A 23,826-nucleotide genomic window follows, 5' to 3' on the forward strand; every position below is an offset into this window, starting at 1 on the left:
CCTTCCCAGAGCCGGTGTCACCGCTTAACTCGCGCTGTGACGTGCCTTCCTTCCTCCTTTCCCTCTCCCTCCGCGGCGTTTGCTATGATTCACGTTTGCCCGTGGCAGCAAATGGTCGCGCATATAAAACAAACCACAGTCCCCTTCCCCTGGGGAGGGAGACAGACAGCTCCAGCCCGGCCTTGGAAGCAGCTAAAGCAGTGCCAGGCTTCAGCCCCGCTCGTTTTTTAAGCGGCTGCGATCAGGCGAGTTCAGCACAGCAGGTCCTGCCCGGCGTGGCTGGGAGCAACTCAAAAATCCCCAAAACTTGGGCGGCCAAATGCTGAGTAACATTTTTAATGCCTGTTCTGTCTCTACCCCCGCCCGTGCCGGGGGTGCAGGGCTCTGGTGCTCGGCAAACGTGACAACCATCGCTGGAGTGGAAGTTTCTAAGGTTGCATTAACCCTTTTGGGGGGCACGGATTCCTTTTTCCTCCCCTTTTACAACATCTCTGGGCGCTGCTGATGGTGATGTCCTCCCTGGGAATCCCCAGCTCCCGGTTTCCACAATTTCACCGCGGATGCTGCAGATGGAGCAAGGCCCTGTGCTGCTCCTGCCCACGCAGGTGGAATTTATCACTGGCTCTGGGACACCGATCCCAGCAGGATCTGGTGGAAAACCGGCGCTGGCCCGGTTAACAAGCGCAGGGAAGAGGATTGCTCAGCCTGTTGCACAAGCTGAACCCCAGCCAGTTCTTGATTTCTCAGAACTTAGTGATGTCCCACACATCACCGCCAGTTGGCAGGGCCCTGTCAGGAGCACAGATCCAGTTGTGGCCTGTTCCGAGCCCTGGGAATGGCTCTTGGGAAGGGAAGGATGAGGGACGATGTGTGGCACTGGAAGGAGAGAGGCTTTGACTGAGGAATTTGCCCCCCATGGCTGGGAATGGGGATTCTGGATGAAGATGGGGTGGGATGTCAGGACTGGAGCTGCAGGGGGAGTTTGAGGGGCAGAGATGGGGATTTTGCGGGGCAAGGATGGGAATTTTGTGAGGCAAGGACGGGGATTTTGGGGGGCAAGGATAGAAGCTGGTGAGGGAGCTTGAGGAGCAAGGATGTGAGCCAGAAAGGAGTTTTGGGGGACAAGGATGGGGGTGGAGGGGAAATTTGGGGGGCAAGAATGGAAGTTAGAGGAGGGCTTGGGGATCGAGGATGGGGATTTTAAGGGGCAAGAATGGGGATTTTTGGGGGCAAGGTTAGGAGCTGGAAGGGAGTTTTGAGGGGCAGGGATGGGAGCTGGAAGGGAGTTGGGGGGCAAGGAGGGAGTTGGAGAGGAAATTTTGGGGGGCAAGGATGGAGCTGGAAGGCAAATTTGTGGGGCAAGGACAGAAGCTAGAGAAAGGCTTGGGGGCCAAGGATGGGAGCTGCAGGGAGTCTTGGGGGGCACTGAACGACCCGGCAGCACTGGCAGCGTTCACCGCCTGCCCAGCCCACGTCTCCGCGGCGATGTCTCGGTGCCGCACCGGGATAAAACCGGGGATCCCCGCTGGGCCCGGACACACCCCCCCAGGCTTCAACCCCCCCGGGCAGCCGTCGCCAGCCGCGCCGAGGGGCCGATCCGCACATGCTCCCTGCCTTGTTTTGCAGGGCTCGGCGGGGCCGGCCCGTCCCGTCCCGTCCCGCCCCGCCGGGGCCGCCCCCGGCCGCTCCGGGCGCTTAAAGCGGGGCCGAGGCGCGCCGGGCAGGGCAGAGCCGGCAGGGCAGAACCGCATCCAGCCGGTCGGGACCGAGCAGCGCCATGATTTTCGATCGCCTCAAACGTTTCTGCATCGTGCTGGAGGGCTCGGAGCGGGACGGCCCCGCCGCTTTCAGCCCCGGGCAGGCGGTGTCGGGCCGCGTGGTGCTGGAGCTGGCGGCGGCCGCTCGGCTCGGGGCGCTGCGCCTGCGGGCGATGGGCGCTGCCCGCGTCCACTGGACCGAGTCCCGCAGCGCCGGCTCCAGCACCGCCTACACGCAGAGCTACAGCGACCAGGTGGAGTTTCTGAGCCACCGCGACACGCTGATGGCGCCGCCAGGTACGGCATCCCCTGCCCGAGGGGCACCGCCGGCACCCCCGGGGGCTGGGGCAGCTCAGCGCGGGTCTTGGGGCAGCCCCGACACCCCCCGGCTGTTGGGGGCTCCGGGCACCACAACCGGCTGGAATCTGGGCGCCTGGGGCAGCCGCCGATGCTGGGTGCGTGGCACCCTAAAACTGCAGAAATCTGGGGACAGCTTGGCTGCTGGGTGCTTGGTGACACACCAGCGAGCTGAAATGTGGGTGCAAGGGGTGCCTTAGGGTGCGAGCGCTCTGGGAATGGGCTGTGTAGGTCCCTGCGGACGCCTCACGTTCCGGGTGCATCCCGAAATCTTGGGGTAGCAAGATCGGGGCACCTCGGTTAGGGACGAGACTCCCCCTTTCCTCCGAGCTATTCATGGCAGGGAAGCAGCGTTGGAAAACTGTGGAGGTTCAGGATCAGGAGATTGTTTTGGGCAGCAGGGGTTGGCCTAAATGATCCCCTGAGGTTCCCTCCAGCCCTGGGGTGCAGACTCTTGTGGGGCACGGGGGCTTGGCTGGCCACTCGCCCTCCAGCTGGGCACCCTGGGCTCTCACTCAAAGCTGTGCAGCAAGGGCTGCAGGATGAAGCAGAGCCCTCCTGGGGAAGCTGCCCAGCTCTCCGAGGAGGTGCCTCTGGGTCATGGAATGCAGACAGTGCCCAGCTCCTGTGTCACAGCTGCTGCAGCTCAGCCCTGGCAGAAACTCTGCTGTGCCCTCGTCCTGCTCCTTGCTGGGTGCTGCACATCTCTGCGACCCGCCCGGGGAGGAAGTTTGCAGGAGGAGTTAATCCTCCTCAATCTGTTTTGCCCACAGACAATGGTGAGGCCACTGTCCTGCAGGCAGGAAGGCACGAGTTCCCCTTCACCTTCCAGCTCCCCGAGTAAGTTGGTGTTTTTGGGGGGAGAGGACATCTTGGAAATGAGGGTTGTTTTTTTTTTTTAGCAAAACCCTTCTAAAATTGTTTGTTGCTCGTGCCCAGGACCCTGGCCACCTCCTTCGAGGGGAAGCATGGCAGTGTGCGCTACTGGGTGAAGGCCAAGCTGCACAGACCCTGGTCAACAGTGAAGAAAGCAAAGAAGGAGTTCACTGTGATTGAACCCATCGACATAAACACCCCTGCGCTGCTGGTGAGCTCCCCCTGCTCCACCCCGGGGCTCTGGCATCCAAAACGTACCCAGGAAGCCCATGGGGAAGGTGTCTGCCTCCCCTTCAGCATTGCAGTGCAGGCCTGGTTTCCAGAGGGAATATGTTCCCCCCTGGAACTTGTGCCCTCCGGCGCTACCTGGGCTGGGCAGAGGTCAGCTGTGCCTCTTTGTTTTTGGAAACTTTAATGCATTGCAACAGCTTCTTGCATCAGATACCTGAGAAGTTGCTGATGCTCCCCGGCAGGTTCTTGGTGCCAGGGAGGTGATTGCTTTGAGTTTCATCCTTAGTTGCTAAATAGCCTGAATATTTCCCCTTCTCCAGGCTCCCCAGGCAGGTGCCAAGGAGAAACTTGCTCGTGCCTGGTACTGCAACCGTGGCCAAGTGTCTGTGACTGCCAAGATTGACCGAAAAGGCTACACCCCAGGTGAGACCAGCTGCTGGGGCCCTTGAACCTCGGTGGGCCCTGGGGTAGAGCCCAGAGGAGGGGCTTTGGGTCACTGCGAGCTGGCAGGAAATCAGAGAGCTTCGGTGTGCGCACCTGGTATGGGCAGCGTCCTTGGGACCTTCCTCCTGGATGAAGCCACGTGCCTGCCCCATCAGACAGCGTGACCACCCCTCAGTGCAGCAATTCCTCGGGGCAGGACTGGGCTCTGCCTCCCCTCCTCCAACGTGTGTGTGTCTGTTTTGGCAGGAGAGGTCATCCCCATCTTTGCCGAGATCGACAACTGCACGAGCCGCGCCGTGGTGCCCAAGGCAGCCATAATCCAGACCCAGACCTTCATCGCCCGGGGCACCAAGAAGCAGAAGAAGTCGGTGGTGACCAGCATCTCTGGGGACCCCATCCCGGCCGGGAAGCGGGAGGTGTGGCACGGGCGGGCGCTGAAGATCCCTCCGGTGGGGCCGTCCATCCTGCAGTGCCGCATCATCCAGGTGGAATACTCCCTGAAGGTGAGGCAGCTCCCCAAGAGCTCCCCAGGAATTCCCTGCGGAGCTCAGCCCCTCCAGACTGGGAAAACGCCGCCGGCTGAGCTTCCCTGCTGCTCTGTGTCTCGGCAGGTTTGCGTGGATATTCCTGGCACGTCCAAGCTGCTCCTTGAGTTGCCTCTTGTCATCGGGACCATCCCGCTGCATCCCTTCGGGAGCCGCACCTCCAGTGTCAGCAGCCAGTACAGCGTCAACCTGGAGTGGCTCAGCACCATCCCGGAGCAGCTGGAGGGTGAGCATCTCCTTCTCCCTGGGATGAACCCCCTGTTCAGGACAGCGAGACTCAAAAGTTCTCTGCTGGGCCTGTTTTGGCTTTTTTTTGAACCTAATTTTTTGGTGAATCTCCTGGGAGCTGGGAGGCTTTGGGAAGTAGTGGGTTTGGAGTCATTTTACCTGCGTGTCCCTTGTTTTTGGTGAGCGTTTGCTGTTCCCTGATGGTTATCCTTTCTCCTCAGCCCCCCCTGAGTACTCAGCAGTCGTGTCCAGCCCGGAGGCCGAGCAGAGCCTGGCTCCCCCGTGCCGCAGCGAGCTCGGGGACATCCTGGAGGGTCCCTTCTTCGCCTACATCCAGGAATTCCGCTTCCGACCGCCTCCGCTGTATTCAGAGGTGATGAATCCCTCTGGGCTGGGAGGCTGGTGGAGGCTGGGACGTTCCACCGCTGAGGTTTTTGACTCTGGACTTGGCTCTGCAGGTGGATCCGAACCCCGCGTCAGACAGCATCCGCCCGCGCTGCATGACCTGCTGAGAGAGGCACTTTGACGGCGTGTGACGATCCCTGGGGATGGCAGCTTGCACCCTCACAGCGCTCTGGGTCTGGAAACGGGGACCTGAGACCCCGACCCCGCTCACGGCCCTCGGCCGCTCCTGTCGTGACTCCCACGGGCCCGGAGCCGGCGCGGGCAGGGCGGGAGAACACGAGGGGCTGGCGCCGTGGAGCGGCTCCGTGTGCTGAGGACAGGAGCAGGGTTCACAACTGCCCCGGGGTTTGGGCTTCGAGCAGGGAACACGAGCCGAGGTCGCTCTCTCCTTGCCTGCAGTGCCGCGCTCCGAAAATTCCCGTCGGCTCCTGGCGTGGAGAGCGGGAGCTCGGAGGCATTTCTCAGGATTACTGGAGAATGTTTGGATGGTGCTCAGGGTTGGGCCCTGGGGTGATGCAGGTGGAGCCCTTCACCTGTGGCTCACCAGGACTGCAGGTCCCCGAGGCAGTGAAAGGTCCTTTTCTGGCTGGATGAAGCAGAGGGCTCAGCCACTGCTGATAATCTTTGCCACAAGCCTGCGGGTACCTGCGGGGGGGAACAGTTTGAGCCATTTGACCAAACTCAAAAGGCCTCCAAGGGCTGATACAAGGACTTGGGAGATGAATTTATGATCTGTGGCAGTGTTTTGGTGCCGTTTACTGAGAGCAGGAAGGCTGGCTTGTGAGTGTCAGCACCAAACCTGCACGGTGTGCTGGTGCCTCTCCCAGGATGGGGCTGAAACCGGCCCCAAACTGTGCTACCAGCACAGGGCCTTGGAGCTGTGCCTGGTGGCCAAGGAAGAGAGAGGGAAGCCCAGTCCAAGGCTGGTGGCAGCCACAGGTGCTGATGGGAGCTGTGGAGTTGGATGAATCCCTCAGGACTGGGAGTCCTTGGTGCTGCGCCCACAGAGGTGTTGGGGGCCCAGGTGGGGTGAGGACAACAGCCTGTGCTCACTGGGGTGGGAAGGGGGAGCTGGATGTTGTGGTGAGGAGCCAGGGGCTGACCCTGCTCGCTGCAGGGGGACCTGAGCAGAGTTTGGGGGCCGAGGACCTTTGCATTCCCTCGCTGAGACAATCCGTGGCCGTGCACAGCGTGCCTTGGGCTCTGTGCTGGGGTTGCTCAGATGAGTCTTTTCTATCTGTGAACACTTTTGTAATGACCACTCTTTGTCTCTACTCTTTTTGTACAACTTTTCGGTGGGGGAATTTTTATGTCTGAAATAAATTCTTCAAACCAATCTGTTGCCTGGATAGTTTTATCTTCCTCTTTCTGCTTCCCGTTGTCTGTGGCATGTGGGAGTGCTCCCTGCTCTCTCTTCGCTGCCCTGCAGACGCCCAGCTCCACCCTGGGCCCAGTCCTGCGCTGGGATTAACTGGGTCACTCGGCCAGCACTGCTCCCCGGCAGGGTTGGTCTCCTGAGCCTCCAGCTCCTCCACGTCTGTGCAGTTCTGGCACTTCTCCCCTTACCTGCGCTGCAGGGCTGCGAGCAAACCTGTTGGATTTTTCCAGGCTTGCTTCCTGTTTGCGTCCAGGCTCCTGGAGGACAGACACAGTGGAAGCCTGGCAGGGACCCAGCAGCTCCAGCTGGGAGCTGGGACACTCCTGCCTTGGCTCAGCCAGTCCCAAGGAGGCTCGGGATCAGCCCCATGCTGTGCTGCCTGGGAGCTGCTGCCGTGTGGGAAGAGCAAGGAGCGTCCTTCGCCTGCTTCCTTGGGCTGGAATTTGATTTTTCACAGCGTTTCTGTGCTCCACGTCTCTGCTGGGCACGGCAAATCTTGGTGCGTGCGAGGCAGGGTTTGAATCAGGGCTTTAGTTTGCTCTTCCATGGACTGTGCTGCTTGAAAATATTGCCACTGGAATGTGATTTCCCCTCCCCTTTATTTATTTTTTTTTTTTTGTTTGCTGAGCTGCTCAGCCCCGCAGCTGCATCAGAGCACGTGCTCCTGCCCTGGGCCAGGGGAGAGAACTTGTCCCTGTGTTTGCCTGTGAGAACCTGGTGCTCCTGCAACCTTTATTCAAATCTGCTTTTTATTTGGCATCCCCGGTGCTCTGATTAATTCTTCCCGGGGGAGGATTAACCGGCCTCGCAGGGAATTAGTTTAATTTGTTTACATCCCAGTTTTGGGGGGGGATCGTGTCTGGATCTGCCGCTGGCAGCGGTGGCCGGTGCTGCGCGGCCTCTCGGGTTTTTTTTTTTTTTTTTTGGTGACATCAAAGGGGACACGAAGCACAGCGCTGCACCCCCCAGGTGAGGATGGCCCCGAAATCAGCCCTGTGACCAGGCTGAGCCCAGCCAGGCACAAGGGAACCATTCTGTGCCGGCAAACGCCGAGCAGCGGGCATGGCCGGGGGCTCCTGGTCAGCCCCGGATCATCTGCCCCGGCTGCACAAGGAGATGTTTATTCCCCGGGCCGGAGCGGGGGGGGCGAGCGCCCAGCACCCCGTGTCTGTCCCGCTCTGCCTTCCTGGGAAAGCGCATCACCCGGTGACGGACCGCGGGCCAGGCCACGCCGGCCCGGGGAACCCGATGCCGGTGGGCAGCGCTCCCGGTGTGAGAGCCGTCTCTCCAGCGGGGATTCTTTGTCTCCAGGTTTTTCTCTCCAGGTTTTTTCTCGTACAGTCGGGCAGTAGCACAGCGAGGTTGGGGGGGGGCACGGCCAAGCTGGGGCTCCTGCCAGGAAAGGGCTGCACTCCTGAATCCTGAACCCCGGAGGGGCTAAAAATACCTCGTCTGGACATTTGGAGCCAGGGCATGGTGCAGACCCTTCCAGGCAGCGCTTTCACAACTGCTGGCAGCGCTGCCGGTGCTCCCTCCAACCTTCTGTTGTTTATCTGCCCCGGCTCCAAAGTCCTGATTGAACAGCCCGGGCTGTTCCATGTTTATTGGTACAGCCCGGGAGTTTGGGGCTCCCTGGGGGTCCGCTGAGCCGGAACGGCCCCGTGCCCTGGCGGCGATGCCGCGGCAGCACCGAGCCCCGACCCCGGGCAGGAGGCGCGTGATGCAATTACAGTGCCGCGATTATTTATAGCTCTTGGCCCCGTGCGCTGGAAAATGCCGCCCGGACCATCCGTCAGAATCCGCTCCTCGCGAGGGGCGCGGAACCCCAGCCCAGCCCCTGCTCTGCTCCTCTATCCTGTCATCTTCGCCTTTCGATCCCAAAATCGTGAGAGCCCCTTGCCTCGGCCGGGCGCTGCTGGGAACGCGCTCCCGGCTCTGCAGGGCGCTGGGACACCCCGGTCCTGCCTCCCCTTTCGGCGGCATTTTGGGGGGGCTCCCCCTTCCCCAGCCCGCCCCGCTCGGTGCCATGGCGGTGACCCCAGCCTGCAGCTGAGGCTGCTGTTGTCCTGCGGCCTGGGGGCTCCGTGGCGGGGGCCAGCGTGGCCGGTGACACGCGAAGCTTGGTGGCCGTCCCGCTGGCAGGGACAGAATGTGCCGGGGCTGGCGCAGCCCCGCGAGGGCCGGGATTAGCTGCGCCGCTGCTGCCTCCGGCCCGGGCGCCCGTCCAGCTCCCAAAACGAGCACCGCCTTCCCCCACGGCAGCTGGGCTGAGCCCTGCGGGGTGCAGCTCACCCCAGAACCTGCCCAGGGGCACCCACGGGTGCTGATCTGTTTGCAGGGGGGACGGGCGGTGATGATAAATCTAGATTTGCTCTGTCGCCGCGCCGGGGTCGGGCGCTGCCCAAATTCAGCATCCTTGGGCCGGTGCGAGGCTGGGCTCGCAGCGCTCGCACCCTGAGGGGCAGCTGTGGGTGCTGACGGAGGCTCGGGAGCACGGGGACCTGCCCAGCCCCGGTTACAGGGTCCCTGAGCACCGCGGGGACACTCACAGCCCCCAGCAACACCAGGCCTTGCTCTGGGTTTGCTCCAAGCCGCCGGCGCTGCAGAAGCACCGGGGCTGAGGACGGCACGGCTTGACCCCGGCAGCATCTTTGAGGTGTGGGACTGCGAGGCTCCCGTCCGTGCGGCAGAGCTCTGCCAGGGGCTCCGGGAAGCAGCCGTGCACCCCGACATGCCGGGGCGGCATCGCGGCCGCCCTCCGCCCGCTGACTCAGCCGCCTGTTTGCCGGAGCTGCTCCCGCCCACGGAAACCGCAGGCAAAGTCCCCGCATCCCTCCGCCGGGGCTTCTCCCTCCCTCCGGCTCGACAGGAATCGCAGCTTTCCCCCAGCCTGGTGCGGGCAGCGAGCCCCTCCGGCTGCGGGGGGGAAACTGCCGAGAAACCGCAGGATTTTTTTTTTCCTTTCTTTAATTCCAAACCGGTTTTTTGAACGGCGAAGAACGGGGTCTGGAGCTGCCGGGTTGGCCGCTTTGCACGTGCCACACGTCCCGTGCCCTGCGAGCATCGTGCGGTGACATCACCGGGACACCCCCAAACGCCGGTGGTGGCCGGTGCTGCCGGCGTTGTCTTTGCAGCAAACTTCTATTCGCTTTATCCAAACCAAACCTTTGTTTTTTTTCTGGGTCTGACCCCTCATTTGGGGTCCCTCGCTGTTGGCACTGCCCGGCCCCTTGCACAGTCACTCCTCGCTCCTTCCCTTCCTCGGGCAATGGAAAATTTTGGTGACTTTTTGACTTTCCTGCAGTTGTTTGGGAGCGAGGAAGGGGCCGGTGCCGCGCACAAACATGTCTATGTATAAACAACACTGGGGACAGCGCCAGGGATGGAGCCGCCGGCACCGGACCCTCCCCACGGAGCCGGGTGTCCCCCCCTCCTGCCGGGACCCCAGCGTGGCGTGCCGTGCTCAGTGACCCAGAGCCGTCCCCGTGGGGACGCAAATATTTTGGCTTTGTTAAAACAACAACAACAACAACAACAACGCTTAAAGAAAAATAAATAATCCCACCCCCCCCCCTCCCCTCCATCCCGGGTCATCCACGTGATGTGTTGGCACACAAACAGGGAGCTGGGGACAGCTGGGGACGGGGCAGGGCTCCCACGCCACGCGTGGGGACGGGCTGGGGTGTGCGGTGACACGGCCGTGCCCCGCGCCGGGGATGTGGCGCGGTGGGACTTTGCTCCCAGCGCCGCTCCACACCCCGGCTGGCTCTGCTGTCACTCCCAGGCGCCGCTTCAGAAACCGTGGAGAAATCCCCGAGAAATCCCCGAGAAATCCCCGTCCCGCCGCGGGTGTGTGCGCACGCCCGTGCCGCATCCCCCGGCCGTGCGCAGGTGGCACGGTGACATCCCAGCGCGGAGCCCAGCGCGCAGAACCTCGTTCGAGTGGCGGGTGGCACCGGGGAGGAGCGAGGGGCTCCGCGGTCACTGCCGAGCTGCTCTGGGTGCCCTGGGGACGCGGCTGTCACCCCGGAGTGACGGGGCAGCCTGGTCAAACCCCGCTCTGATCCCTCCACACAGGCCCCAGCCTCAAAGTCCTCACAAACCGGGCTCTGCTCCTTTCTCCTTCCCTATCGCCCTGCAAGAAGCAGCAAATCCGAGCTGATTTCAACAACAACAAACAACAAAAACCCTCAGAGCGAGCTCGGTTTGGGGGGAGAAGGGTCCAAGGCGGCTCGCAGGGATGCTCACACATCGCCTGCAGTGACCCCCCTCCCCATTCCCCAAGCCCATCAGGGAGCCTGAAGGAGTTATCTCGAAACGCGAGGGGTTATGTGGAGCACGGAGAGGGATTTTCCTGCCGAGCAGCTGCGTAAATGCCACCGCATCCCGTCCCAGCGATGGAGGCAGCGATAGCCCGGGGGCTCCCGGCTGGCTGGAGGTGGCTGTGCCGGTGGGGAGGGCGGTCCCGGGGGGGCTCGAGCCGGTTCCCTCCGCTTTCCCGGCGGTTTTGGCGCGTGAAAAAAATACGAGGGAGAGTCAATCTGCTCGCAAAGAGCTTGTAAACACCCCGGGAGCGAATCTGCGAGAAGGGGGGGGGTTGCTCTTGGTCCCGTGTTTATCGCCGCAAAGCTGGGCTGGCGGCGTGCTGGGATGAGACAGATGGGGGAGGCTGCCGTAAAAGGCGATTTTTTGGGGGGCTCTCCGGTTATCGAGCTGTCCTCAGCTCAACTCAGGCCGTCTGCTTGAGCAAAATATGTTTATGCTGCAGAACCTCTGGCCGGCTGGGCTGCCAAGGGGGCAGGGAAGGCGTGTGCCGATAAGGGCGCAGCGTCCTCCCCTTCCCGATCACCCGATACCCGGGGCCGCGCACGGCGGCGGCCGCCCGCCTCCCGGCACCCTGAGTTTACAATTTCTTTTACGGTTATTACAAAGTTTCCGTTGAAATAAAAAAAAAAAGAAAAAAAAAGAAAAAAAAACCCCAACCCAAAAATTCGATAGCTGTTGCTTTGCCTCTGCCAAAGCCTGGAAAGCTCTCGGCCGTGCCAGGGGCTGAGCTGCCCCAGGGGCTGCCGGCGCTGCGAGCAGCCATCCGAGAATATTCGAAGTGCCGAGAAGAAAACGCTTCCTGCCGTGGCCCGGCCGCTCCGGGCAGGAAGAAGATGCTTTTTCAACCACTTCTCCCGGCTGGAGTTCTGGAGCTCGCAGCATCCCGGAGGGGTTTTCAGCGATCTGAGCACCCAGCGCTGCCCCCGGGGCAGCTCCGGGCCCCTCTCGGTGGAGGGGAAAAGATGAAATATTCACTTTCGCTGCTGCTTGGAGTCGATTTCCGTGGCTGGGTTTGGAAACAGCCCGGCTGAGGCAGCTGCAGCTGACGTGAGCAGGAAAGAGCCGGGCCGGCCCCGGGGCCTGTTTGCGAAGTAGAACCGAGCTGTTGTTGTTGTTGTGACACCGAATGGTTGCAAAACGCCGGCGTTTAAACACCCGTGACTTTCAAAACAAGCTGAGCCCAGCTGCTGCCGGCGGCTCGCTGGCCACATGTGTCCGTCTGTCCAGCTGTGGGCCCTGCAGCCCCTTCCCTTCCCTGCTGGGATGTCTGTACCAGCAACGCTTGGGGATATTTTTTTATTTTTTTTTTATTTTTTTTGAAAGTGGAAGAAAAATCCCAGAAGCATTTTTTTAGGGAGGAAAAGTCCCAATTCCCCACCCACAGGGAACAGTCAGATATCCTGCCCGGGGCTTTGCAGTGCCTGGGGGGTGGATGAGATGAGCTGTCTGCAGCCCTTGAATTCTGCTTAAAATATAATTAAAAAAAAAAAATCCCAGGGATCAGTTTGTTTGCTTAGGGATTAAGTCACCTAATCTGCCTGGCAGCGGGTGACATTGTGGAGGTGGTGGCAGCGATGGCTTTTTGCCCGGCAAATGATCCTGCTCCCGGCCAGGGCTGGTGGTCAGGCTGGGCTCAAACCTCTCACTGGCATCAGCTCTTCTCCAGGATGGGGTTTAGGGAGCAGGAAATGGTGAGGGGTGCAGGGAAAGGGTTGGGAGAGGGATGTATGGATGAGGAAAGGGGCTGGGGAAGGGATGGATGGATGGATGGATGGATGGATGGATGGATGGATGGATGGATGGATGGATGAGGGAGGGGGTTGCCAAGTTGTGACCTTCTCCTCTGCCAGGCTGTGGCTCTGCAGGGAGGTTTCCCCGAGGTTGGAAAATAGGTTTAACTTCTCAACCTGGGAGCAAAACATCCCAATCTGGTGTTAAAATGTCACTCTGGGCCTTCAACTCTCCTTCTGCAGGGGCTCAGGCCCCCAAGAGCTGATGTTGATGGGGCTGTAGCAAACCCCGCTGGCTGTTTTATGTTCTGAGATCACATCCCCCAAAATCAAGAGGAAATGGCTTCAAGTCGCACCAGGGGAGGTTTAAGTTGGATATTATGGAAAAATTCTTCATGGAAAGGTTTGTCAAGCCCTGGCACAGGCTGTCCTGGGCAGTGGTGGAGTCACCAGCCCTGGAGGGATTTAAAAGCTGCATGGCTGTGGCACTTGGGGATGTGGGTTGGTGGTGGATGGACACTGAATAATTGGACTCGATGATCTTAGAGGGCTTTTCCAGCCTTAACCACGCTGTGATTCCATGAAATCAGGGAGCCAAGAGCAAACCCCCAGGCTGCCATCACCTCCCTGCAGCCCCTTCTGGCTGCCCCAGCTGCTTCCCTGGGATGCAGCGCTGAATTTTCCACTCCACAGGAGCAAGTGGAGCCAGGTCAATCCACGTGCACGTGTGCCCAGTGCCGTTTACTTTTGGGGACACAGCACAGGGACCCTGTGAGAATAGGGACAATAGGGAGAATAGGGACAATAGAAACAATAGGAACAATAGGAACAATAGGGACAATAGGGACAATAGGGACAATAGGGACAATAGGGGTTTTTCCCTTTAGGGCAGGGATGCTCCACGCCTGTGCCAGCAAATGCCATTGTCACCCGCGGTGTGTGGGCAGTGCTGGCACCGCTGGCGTGGACAGGGGATCCCATGGAGTGACTTTGGTGTTGATGCATCCTAACAGGACTGGGCTGACCTTTGTCCTCCCTGCTGGGATGGATTTTGTATCCCAGAGCTGTCCTGGAAGGAATCCCCCGCTGGTGTAAGGAGTCCCCCGCTGGGTGCAATGAGTTGTCCCCGGGCTGTGGGTGGCACTGGCTCCTGCCAGGCCTAACCAATGCCCTGTGGCACGTCTGGGTGCTGCGCTGGGGTAGAGGAGCAGGCAAGGTCACATCCTGGCTGCAAAAGCTGGCCTGGCGGCTGTCCTTGGGTCACCCAGCTCAGTGTGACGCCTGGGGACTCATTTGGAAACCAGTCCTGTGAAATTTAAACTAATTAGCAACTCCTGAGCCAGCTAGGACTAATTGGCAAGCCTGGCTTGATTAGTTTTCCAAGGCACGACCGTGTCTCCGCATGGCACCGTGTTCCTGGCAGAGCACTGGCCAGCTTGGGGCACGTGTGGGGAGAAACGCCCGGGGCCACTGGTGGGGACAGAGCCATTGCTGGGGACAGAGCCACCCCTGAAGGTGTCAGAGGGGATGTGAGTGGCACCACGGGTGGGATGGATCCCCGTGGGGGCACTGAGGGGGGTCTGGTGTCCCCTCCCTGCCCGGGGTGTTTTTGATGCAGCGGCCGGGCCTGGCTGTCCGGCTGTGACCTCGTTCCGTGAGCTGGAATGAGTAACTGGCATCGGCGCTGGCACGGAGCCGGGCCGGGTGTTCGCTGCCGCCACCCAACCGTGCTGAGCTTCCAGAGACCCCCAGCGCTTCCCCGCACGGCTCTGACCCCCAAACCCGGCTGTAAACGGGGCCGGGGCTGAAACCAGAACGTGCCTGGAGCGCCCGTAACGCGATACTTCCTCCTGAAGTGAGCCTGGCATCGCCCAAATCCCCACAAAATCCCTAAATCTGATCCCTGCGCTGGGCCACCGCCTGGCAGGATGCCGGATCTTCCCCCTCCAGCCGATCCCAGGGGTGCGGGGGGCCGGAGAGGCAAAGGGCGCAGGGGCCTGCCCGACGCTCCTGGCACACATTCCCGACACGCGCAGGGAGGGAACGATGGATTTGCTCTTCCCAGAGCTCGGGGATCGCCGTGGGGACGTGGGGCTGGTGCCACCTCGTGGCTCCGCCAGCAGCAGAGCCGGGCGGGCCGGCGGCGACAGGGCGCTGGTGACACGGCGCTGGTGGCACGGCGCTGGTGGCACGGCGCTGGTGACACTGCGCTGGTGACACTGCGCTGGCGACACTGCGCTGGTGACACTGCGCTGGTGACACTGCGCTGGTGACACGGCGCTGGTGGCGCGGCGCTGGTGACACTGCGCTGGTGACACTGCGCTGGTGACACGGCGCTGGTGACACTGCGCTGGTGACACGGCGCTGGTGACACGGCGCTGGCGACACTGCGCTGGAGACACGGCGCTGGTGACACTGCGCTGCTGACACGGGGGTCCCGCGTGTCCCCTTCTGCCCTAACTCCAACCCCGGCCGCCCCTGGCACGGCTGTGGGTGAAGGTGCCGCCCCGGAGCGCTGTCTCCGCTCGGCATCGCCGCGGTTTCCGCCCGCTGCCGCGAGTGCAATTTGAGTGGAACGCTTTGCAAAACTCGAGTGGAGCCGAGAGCGGCAGCGAGGAGGGCGAGCGTCAGTGGCTGAGACGCCGCGGCTGCCGCACCTGGATTTCCCCGTGTTACTAAATTCACGTAGCTTTTAGGTTTTTAAGAGGGTTTTTTTTGTTTTTTTTTTTGCTCTCTCAGCAAGTGAACACCGCCGCGCCAGTCACAGAAAGCCACAATTTTTTTTTTTTCTGTCCCAGATAAGGCCCGAGGCGGCGGCGTGGCCCCACGGGAAGGGGCTGGGGGGCCCCCCAAGGATCACCCCCACCCCGGCTGCCTGGCTGCGTCCTCCACAGGATTGAACCCCGGCTCTAAATCCATGCTGTAATCTGCTCGGGTCAGGCGAGGAAAAATCATCTCAGCCCTGCTGCTTTGTGCAGTTATTTTAATTTTTCCCTTTATTTTTTGCGCTTTTTTTGTTGTTATTGTTGCTGTTTTTTGCAGGTTGCTGGTGTTTGGTGCTGGGGCTTTTTGTGTCCCCATCTGGATACTGGTTCTGGAGGGAGCAACCAGCTGGGATGAAGCTCTGCCTCTCCTCCCAGTCCAGGCATGGAAATACCCTCTGTCCCAGCCAGACTCTGCAGCCGCCTTCGCTCGGGTTTTATTGTTGGTGAAAGGTTGAGGCTGGAAATGACGTGGCTGAAACCTGTCCCGGTGCAATGCTGCATCCAAAGGCATCACCTTCCCTGTCCTGGAAACCAGAAACCCCCTGGAAGTCCCAGTGCCACTCGCGGACTGGGCACTCACATCCCACTCGGCGTTCCATGGGACACCCCCGTGCCCTTCCTGCCCTCCATCCCCCCTGCTCCAGCCCGGTGATGGCTACAGCACCGACTGCTCCGGCGAGGGATCCCATCGCTCCTCATCCCTGATGATGATGGGTTTGTCGGAGATGAGCAGGGCGATGGGGATCAGCGGCTGGTGCAGCCCCTGCCTTCCCTCCTCCTCCTCCTCCTCCTCCTCCTCCTCCTCCTCTCCGGGTGTGTGCCCGGTGCAGCTGGTGCTGCCGGAGGCTGGAGAATCCCCCGGGCTCAGCATCTCCTGCCTGCGGTAGGCGAAGGGCAGCTCCTCCCCACAGCCCGGCGGCGTCACCACCGCTGCCACCGGCTTTGCCAGCGCGGGGCCGGGCTGCGACACGTCGGGCTGTGGCACCGCAGTCTGGGGGTCAGTCTGGGGGTCAGTCTGGGGGTCAGTCTGGGGGTCAGTCTGGGGGTCAGTCTGGGGGTCAGTCTGGGGGTCAGTTTGGGGGTCAGTCATCTCCTCGCTGGGATTCTGCTCCGTCAGCAGCAGCTCGGCTGGGTTGAACCTCTCCGAGGGCTCCAGGAGGCCTGTCCGGGGCTGGCCCTAAGGGTTGGGTGGGTTTGGGGTAGAACATCCCGTGTCAGGGCTGTGCGTGGGCGTTTGGGGCTGTGGGATCTGCCCCCTCCTGCACCTCACACCTCACCTGGCTCATCTCGCCGTCCGAGAACTGCATGGCTTTGGTGCCCACGGGCTTGGGGAGGGGTGGGAGGAGGAGGCGCCGAGCTCTGGGGAGGGAGTGGTTGGTCAGGGGGTGGGCAGTGCTGGGGGTGGCCCCAGCGGCTTTGGGGACGAGGGTGCTCTGTCACCTCTTTTTGCTCAGGTGGTAGATGGCAGCTGCGGCGGGGAGACCGAGCGAGATGCCCAGGTACTTCAGGCTGCCTCTCCACGCTGCTCCATGGGGACCTGGGGATCGGCACGGCCGGGTGGTGACATCCCAGTCCCCAACAGGGACACAGGAGACGTTTTGGGGTGGGGGAGAGCACTCAGTGGAGTGAGCACCCCACGGGAGTGGGAATCCCAGCCATTACCCAGCGCCTTGGTCTGGAAGAGCCTCCAAGCGCTGCAGGTCCTCTTGCTGTCCTCTGCCACCTCCCAAACACCCACCCTGTAGGCTGTGCCAGGCTGGAGGTTTTGGAGGGTGTAGTTTGATGCCGTGGCGTCCACCTCACTGTCTGGCCAAACAAAACCGAATGTGGGGCAGTCTGGCAGCTGCCTGCGGGCATCACCCTCCTCCTGCCCCACGGGGATCGGGGGGTCCCACTCACAGGTCACGTTGTCCCCTTCAGCCCCGTGGCAGACGAGGTACTTGGCCAGCGCTCTGGGACAGGCGGCACGTGGGGACGGTTTCCACCGGAGCACAACGGCGGCCTCGGCGGTGCTGATGTTGATGGGCACCGCCAGCGAATCTGCGTGTGAAAAACCCAGGGGGATTATTTCAGGAATCCCCTCCTGGAGTGAAAGCAGTGCGGGTGCTCCGTGTTGGCACACTCACCGTTTCTGGAGTAGCGGTGCCACAGGGCGAAGGTGGCCCAGCCCCGCTCGGGGTCCCAGCCGTGCACGGCGAGGCGGTGACAGCCCGGCGCTCCCAGCGCTCCTGGGGAGGAACGGGGGTGCTGCTTAGACCCTCTGCCTCCGGCTGGGGGGACAGCTGGGGGCTTGGGGCGCTCCCTTGCCTCTCTCCACGTGGATGCTGTTGGCAGGGAATTCCTGCTGGATGCAGACTCCCTGTTTGGGAGGCCCTGGCAGTGTCTGCTGCTCGAAGCAGAAGGCGTCGCCGGGGACCGGCGCTTCCCACCGCGCAGTCACGGTGCCGCCGGCCACGCTGATCTCCTTGAAGCTGAGATCTGGGATGAAACGGGGGGTACTCGGGGTAGCTGGAAAAAAACCCGCCCTGAAGGCTGCCGGGGGAGCTGGGAATTTCTGGGGCAGGTACCTGCGTGCTGCTCTGCCGGCACACGGAGCTGCCGCGCCGGCCCCGGCCCCGCGGCGTTGACGGCGGTCAGCAGGATTTCGTATTCAGCCCCGGAGAGAGTGAGGTTGTGCTCTGTCACCTCCCAGCCCAGCTCCACACTGTCCTCCTCATCTGAGTCTGCACAGTCACACGCCAGCATGTGGACATCCAGCTTGTAGGTGACATCCCTTTGCTCCTTGAGGACTGGCTGGGGAGGAAAAGGGGCTGGCTGGGGGCATGGAATGGTGGGGGACACCCAGGAGAGCCCCCAGGGATGCTGCCGTACCTGCCAGCTGAGCCTCAGCACCCGCTGCCCGTCTCTGCCCAGTTCGCCCAGCTGGTGGCTCAGCACCGGGCTCTCCAGGATTTCTGCGGGAGGAACGAGCCTGACTGAGCCATCATCATTGTTTTGGGAGCTGTTGGGATCTCACCAGGCTCCTCTCCTCTTCCTCACCCTCCGGAACAGAGATGTTGCTGCTCCAGTCACTCCAACAGCTGCTCCAGTGGGGAGGCTTGTGCCGGAGCTGGACCACGAAGGTGCCATTGACCCCCAGGGCACAGGTCACTAGAGAGGGGTGGCAGGGTCAGCTGGGGCGTGACCCCTCCTTTCTCCGAATTTTGGCCACCATGGAGTGCTTGTCCCCAGCAACCCCACAGGATGAACCAACCTGAGTCATCTTCATCTGTCACCATCACAGTCTCACATGTCACCTGCAGAGAGAACCGGGCATGGAGACACCCACCCCGTAAAACCAGTATTTTATTGGGACATCAATAAATGTGATCCCCAAACATCCCAGGGACTGGGGGAGGCAAACAGTGCAGGGGACGTGGTGGCCAGGGGTTCTCTCAATCCTGGGGCTCTCCTGGCACAACTGAGAGGGATGGGGGGTCCCCAGCTGTGAGAGCTTCACTGGGGACAAGCATCCGGATTTGATCCATTGTCGTCATTAGTATAATCCAGGGTTTTGTCTGTGTAATCCCTGAGAATCCTGTTATGGGCAGCAGCAGGATCCCATGGCCAAGGCAGAACCGATAACAGATGGGACACAGCTGGGTTTGGGGGGGGACAGTGACATCACTGAGCCCCCACACTCCCTGGGCTGCCGTGATGCTCCTCACTGTCCTGCCAGCTCCAGCAAACAGCTTTTTTACCTGTGTCCAGCTGCTGTCTCCCACCCTCCAGAAGCGAGCCTCACGCTGTGGCGGCTGCTCCAGGCCGTGGCACCGTGGCCGTGGCACCCGCACCCTCAGCTGGCCGCCAGTCTTGGAGAAGCGCGTCCCAGCAGGAGGTGGATCCAGTTTGACTGCAAAGATGAGGCGTTTTGGGGTGGCCTGGCGGTTTTTAGCGCTGGTGCTGGCTGCCAGCCCGGTCCCTGGGGCACTCACCAGCCTTGTCGAGGTGAAGGGTGTGGTTGGGGGTCCTGTGGGCCTGGTCCCCCCAGCGTGCCTCCACCCAGGCCGTGGTGTTCTCTAAGGTGTACACTTGGTGATGCGAGGGGCTGTACTTGGTCGCCGTGCCCACCTCAAACCGGCGGCACAGGCTGCGCTTCTCGAAGCTGGGGAGGGAGCGGGCGCAGGGTGGGATCCGGGACACATCCCCTGGGCTCCCCGCTGCCCGCCGCGCTGCCCAACTCACCAGAAGTTCAGGGTGTAGGAGGTGCTGCCGGCGGGGCCGAGGGGCGGCCAGGAGCAGTGGAACGGTTTGTAGGTGTTGCATTTCTTCCAGCAGGACACGACGTGGGCGGGCACGGGGCCTGCGGGGACAGGGCGGTGGCTGGAGGCTCCTGCATCCCAAACTCCATCCCGTGCGTGGAGGGAGCAGCGGGGCCGAGGTTGCCTGCTTGCCGTGTTGCTCAAACGGGGAATCAGAGCAGCTGCATCAGCGATTCTCACCCCAAGCCCCCCGTGTTCCCCTTGTGTTCCCCCTCCCCGGCGATGCGGCGCTGGCCGGGGCCGCTCGCCCCGGCTCCTGCCCGCTGCCAGATTCACCATCTTTACTCCGTCCCTGTGGTTTTGGGTGAGTATCTCCCATCTCTCTCCGGGAGCTCCCCAGGTCTTATCGCCCCCGAATCATTCATTGAAAGTCTTCTGAAGTTATCTCTCATCTGCCAGCACCGCAGGAGCACTTACCGCCCTGCGCCAGCGCCGCCAGCGCCGCCAGCAGCCAGCCCAGCATCGCCCACCCGGGCTGTCCCGCACCGGCTCCGGGGCTCCGCTGCCCTTCCCGGCTGCCCGATGCCCCGGTACCCCGCGGGTGCCCCTCTCGGGCGTGGCGCCAGCCCCGGTGCTCAGCGCAGCTTCCCGCGCTTGGGGTTTCCTCTTCTGCCGAAATGTGCCGTCCCCAGGCAGGGCAGAGCCCTAGACGTGAGTGCTTGCCCCACTTTTACCAAAAACAAAAGAGAAAGCAAGCGGAATATCCCCTTTTTTTTTTGGCGGGCACGGCTGCTGGGATGAAGCCAGCCCTGCCCCGCGGCCGCTCCACGTGCCCCGGCACGGGGAGAAGAGCAAGGTAAGCAAAGATGAGTCTCGGCGGTTTTGCTTGGGGTTTTTATTTCTTTGCTTTTTCCTTTGCACACAGCGTGCTTCTGCTCCTCTGCCCGTAACTGGGTGAATCTCCGAGGTTGGGGTTCTCTGGGTTGGTTTTTTTTTTTTGGGAGGGGGGTCCGGGGCTCTGTCCCCAGAGCCACACTCATTCCCTGCGCTGCGAGAACAAAGCCCCAGTGAGGCAGGAGAGCGCGGTGGCACCGGGACGCCAGAGCCGTGTGACGGGGCGGGTGACCCGCGACGGTGGAGCCGGGTGGCACCGAGGGCCGGGCACAGAGCGCCCTTGTTCCCGCAGAAAGCCGCCCCTTGTGCGGCCCTCGCTGGGGGCCGGAGGGCGGCGGGAGTGTCCCTGTGCCGGGACAGCGTGGGCACAGCCGGGATGGGGGCACAGAGGCTCCCCGGGCACCTCCTGACTCTCGGTGTGCCCCCCCTGTTCCTGTCCGGGGTGGGGGGTACAAATCAAACCGTGCTGGGCTTTGCTGTGCCACAACAGACAGCAGGACTGGGCTGGGCTGTGCCATGCTGAACCAGGCCAGGCCATGCTGGACCATGCTGTGCCACACCTGGCTGTGCTGTGCCATGCTGGAGGGTACTGGGCAGTGCTGCCTCAGGTCATTCACTCCGTAATGCCCAGGACAGACCTAGGCTGGACCACACCAACCCCAGGCCCTGCTGTGCCAGCCCCAGGCCTTGCCATGCTGGGCTGTACCATGCCAGGCAGCCCGTGCCAGCCCCAGGCCATCGTGCGTGTGCCAGAGCTGCTGCGCTGGGCTGTGTCCAGCCACAAAGACTGTGCCAGGCCTGGGCTGGCCCGTGCTGTGCTGTGCAGGCCCCAGGCTGTGCTGTGCCATGCCATGCTGTGCCATGACGCGCCAGACTCTGCGGTGCCGGGACACGCTGAGCCAGGCAGACTGTGCCAGCCTTTGCCAACCCCATGATGTGCTATACTGTGCCGTGCCATGCCAGGCTGTGCCATACTGGGCTGTACTGAGCCAGGCAGACTGTGTCCAACCCAGAATGTAGCATTGCCCCGTCAGCCCCACACCTTGCCATGCCATGCCAGCCCCGTGCCATTTCAGCCCCATGCCATGTCAGCCTCATGTCTTCCTGTCTGATGTTGTGCTGTGTCATTCCAGCCCTGGGCCATGTGGGTCCCATGCCATACTGTGCCAGGCCTGTGCTGTGCTGTGCCAACTCCATACCATGCCAGCCCCGTGCTGTGCCAGCCCCATGCTGTACCATGCCAGCTCCGTGCCATTCCGAGCCAGCCCCATGCCATGTCAGCCCCATGCTGTGTCAGCCCCCTGCCACACCAGCCCCATGTCATGCCAGTTTTGTGCCATACCAGCCCCATGCCGTGCTGTGCCAGCTCCATCCTGTGCTGTGCCGGCCCCACTCTGTGCCACGCCAACCCCATGCCATGCCATGCCATGCCATGCCAGCTCTGTGACATGCTGTGCCAGCCCCATGCTGTGCCAGCCCCATGCCGTGCCAGCCCCATGCCGTGCCATCTCCATGCCGTGCCGTGCCAGCCCTATGCCCTGCCAGCCCCACGCCGAGCTGTGCCATCCCCATGCCGTGCCAGCCCTATGCCATGCCATCCCCATGCCGTGCCGTGCCAGCCCTATGCCCTGCCAGCCCCATGCCGAGCTGTGCCAGCCCCATGCCGTGCCAGCCCCACGCCGAGCCGTGCCATCCCCATGCCGTGCCAGCCCCATGCCGTGCCATCCCCATGCCGTGCTGTGCCAGCCCCATGCCGTGCCATCCCCATGCCGTGCTGTGCCAGCCCCATGCCGTGCCAGCCCCATGCTGTGCCAGCCCCATGCCGTGCCAGGCCCACGCCGAGCTGTGCCAGCTCCGTGACGTGCTGTGCCAGCCCCATGCCGTGCCATCCCCATGCCGTGCTGTGCCAGCCCCATGCCGTGCCAGCCCCATGCCGTGCCAGCCCTATGCCGTGCCAGGCCCACGCCAAGCCGTGCCAGCCCCATGCCGTGCCAGCCCCATGCCGTGCCAGGCCCACGCCGAGCTGTGCCAGCTCCGTGACGTGCTGTGCCAGCCCCATGCCGTGCCAGCCCCACGCCGTGCCAGCCCCGGGCTCGGTGCTGATGCGTGTCCGGTGACGCGGCGGGGCCGCTGGGCGGCGCCCCGGGCGCACCGGCGGGGCGGACCGGGCGCACCGGGCGGAGCGGGCGCAGCGGGAGGCGGCGGCGGCGCGGCGGGATGGACGAGCCCAGCATCCTGCGGCGCCGGGGCCTGCAGGTGAGCACCGGGCACCGGGGGCACCGGGGGCACCGCGGCCCGGCGGGGCGGGGGCGGGAGGGGGCGCGGGGAGCCCGGTGCCGGTGAGCCCGGGCCGGGGGCTGCGCGGGGCGCGGGTCCGCAAGGGGTGGGAGCTGCGGGGACGCGGGGGGCGGGCGCTGTGGGTGAGAGGTGGGTGCTGTGAGCGAGGGGTGGGTGCTCCGGGCGGGAGGTGGGTGTTGGGGGTGAGAGGTGGGTGTTCCGGATGCGGGTCTGCGAGGGGTGGGCGCTGTAAGTTGAGGGGTGGGTGCTCCGGGGGTGGGGGTGCGAAGGGTGGGTGCCGTAGGTGAGCGGTGGGTGCTCTGGGTGCGTGTGAAGCGGGTGCTGCGTGTGCCAGAGGTGGGTGCTGCGGGTGAGAGGGGGGGGCTCTGCGTGTGCCAGAGGTGGGTGCTGCGGGTGGGAGCTGGGTGCTCTGTGCGAGTGTGCGAGAAGTGGGTGCTGCGTGTGGGAGTGGGGGGCTCCGCGTGGGTGCTGTGGGTGAGAGGTGGGTGCTGTGGGTGAGCAGTGTGTGAGAGGTGGGACAGGAGCCTGGCAGGGTCTGAGCCCCAGCTATGCCATGGGATGTTGGTGGGGGGTACCCAGCTGTGTGGGGGCTCCCGTGGGAGCACCGCGGTCCCTCCAGCCCGGCTCCCGATGCCGGTTGGTGCCGAACCGCTGTGCCAGCCCCTCTCTGAGCCCCTCTGTTGCCTGGCGTTCCCGCTGCCTCAGGCAGAGGGACACCCACCCTCCTGCCCATCCTGCACCCGCTGCCGCAGGACCCCCGGCGCTCCCCGGTGATCGCTGGGGACCCCCCCGGCTCGCAGAGCTGAGCGCTGAGCCGGATTTTCCGGGTGACCCCGACGCCTCCATCCCCATCTGCGGGATCCGGGGGGCCCGGGCGGAGCTGTCGGGGCGGTTGGAGGATGGCACGGCGCTGCCTTCATCCGAGCCGGCAGCTCCGCGGGCAGCTGCGCTCCGCCGCTCGCTCAGCCCGGGAGAGAGCCCTGTGCGGGAGCTGCCTCCCCGCCGATGCGGGTGGACAGAGCCGTGGCCGTGGGCTCTTGGCTCTCGGCTCTGGGTGTCGCTCCTGGCGCTCTCGGGAAGGGCAGAGCCCTGGGACCCCGCTGGGTGCCCACACGCCCGTGGCAGGAGGGCTGGGAAGGGGCTCCCACAGGGACTTAACCCCAAAGCGCTGAGCAGCGATGCCGTCCCCGATGCTGTCTCAATGCCATCCCCGATTCTGTCGCTGATGCCATTCCTAATGCCATCACTGATGCCACCCCTGGGGCTGTCCCTGATGCTGTCTTCACCGGGATCAGCTGATGGTTGATCCTGGCTCCCACTGGGGCTTGCTGGAGGGAGATGCACAGTGCTG

The 23,826-nt window shown here is 63.0% G+C and overlaps 3 protein-coding genes across 5 annotated transcripts in view; 2 read left to right on the forward strand and 1 right to left on the reverse strand.

Moving 5' to 3' along the window:
• The first annotated feature begins 1,736 nt into the window (after positions 1-1,736).
• On the forward strand, positions 1,737-6,179 carry ARRDC2 (arrestin domain containing 2). Its single transcript, XM_040086855.2, has 8 exons — positions 1,737-2,054; positions 2,888-2,954; positions 3,054-3,201; positions 3,542-3,644; positions 3,912-4,168; positions 4,277-4,436; positions 4,660-4,811; positions 4,897-6,179. Exons 1-8 carry the CDS (start codon positions 1,778-1,780, stop codon positions 4,948-4,950), a joined length of 1,218 nt encoding a protein of 405 aa, XP_039942789.1. The 5' UTR covers positions 1,737-1,777; the 3' UTR covers positions 4,951-6,179.
• A 9,095-nt stretch (positions 6,180-15,274) lies between these two features.
• IL12RB1 (interleukin 12 receptor subunit beta 1) lies at positions 15,275-19,359 on the reverse strand. Its single transcript, XM_040086763.2, has 13 exons — positions 19,017-19,359; positions 18,783-18,934; positions 18,296-18,338; positions 18,082-18,192; positions 17,914-17,996; positions 17,610-17,835; positions 17,350-17,520; positions 17,169-17,270; positions 16,942-17,082; positions 16,705-16,848; positions 16,483-16,579; positions 16,320-16,401; positions 15,275-16,219 (listed from the first exon to the last, which is right to left on the reverse strand). Exons 1-13 carry the CDS (start codon positions 19,345-19,347, stop codon positions 15,698-15,700), a joined length of 2,205 nt encoding a protein of 734 aa, XP_039942697.1. The 5' UTR covers positions 19,348-19,359; the 3' UTR covers positions 15,275-15,697.
• Positions 19,360-22,368: 3,009 nt separating this feature from the next.
• MAST3 (microtubule associated serine/threonine kinase 3) overlaps positions 22,369-23,826 on the forward strand; it is a 28,416-nt gene continuing 26,958 nt past the window's right edge. For all 3 annotated transcript variants that reach the window (XM_058423634.1, XM_040087019.2, XM_040087022.2), the window contains exon 1: positions 22,369-22,433. In XM_058423634.1, the coding sequence (XP_058279617.1) occupies positions 22,395-22,433 (39 nt within the window). In that variant the 5' untranslated portion in view covers positions 22,369-22,394. The remainder of the gene's footprint in view (positions 22,434-23,826) is intronic.

The sequence above is a fragment of the Hirundo rustica genome, chromosome 26, assembly GCF_015227805.2.
Source record: "Hirundo rustica isolate bHirRus1 chromosome 26, bHirRus1.pri.v3, whole genome shotgun sequence".
Lineage (NCBI taxonomy): Eukaryota > Metazoa > Chordata > Aves > Passeriformes > Hirundinidae > Hirundo > Hirundo rustica.

Bases quoted from the DNA above. Each gene is read 5' to 3' on its own strand.
- ARRDC2 (XM_040086855.2), top strand. From the start codon at position 1,778: ATGATTTTCGATCGCCTCAAACGTTTCTGCATCGTGCTGGAGGGCTCG. The intron at 2,955-3,053 runs GTAAGTTGGTGT...GCTCGTGCCCAG, and splicing joins TTCACCTTCCAGCTCCCCGA to GACCCTGGCCACCTCCTTCG. The intron at 3,645-3,911 runs GTGAGACCAGCT...CTGTTTTGGCAG, and splicing joins CCGAAAAGGCTACACCCCAG to GAGAGGTCATCCCCATCTTT.
- IL12RB1 (XM_040086763.2), bottom strand. From the start codon at position 19,347: ATGCAACACCTACAAACCGTTCCACTGCTCCTGGCCGCCCCTCGGCCC. The intron at 18,935-19,016 runs GTGAGTGCCCCA...TCATCTTTGCAG, and splicing joins CCTTCACCTCGACAAGGCTG to TCAAACTGGATCCACCTCCT. The intron at 16,220-16,319 runs GTGAGGTGTGAG...CCCAACCCTTAG, and splicing joins CGGACGGCGAGATGAGCCAG to GGCCAGCCCCGGACAGGCCT.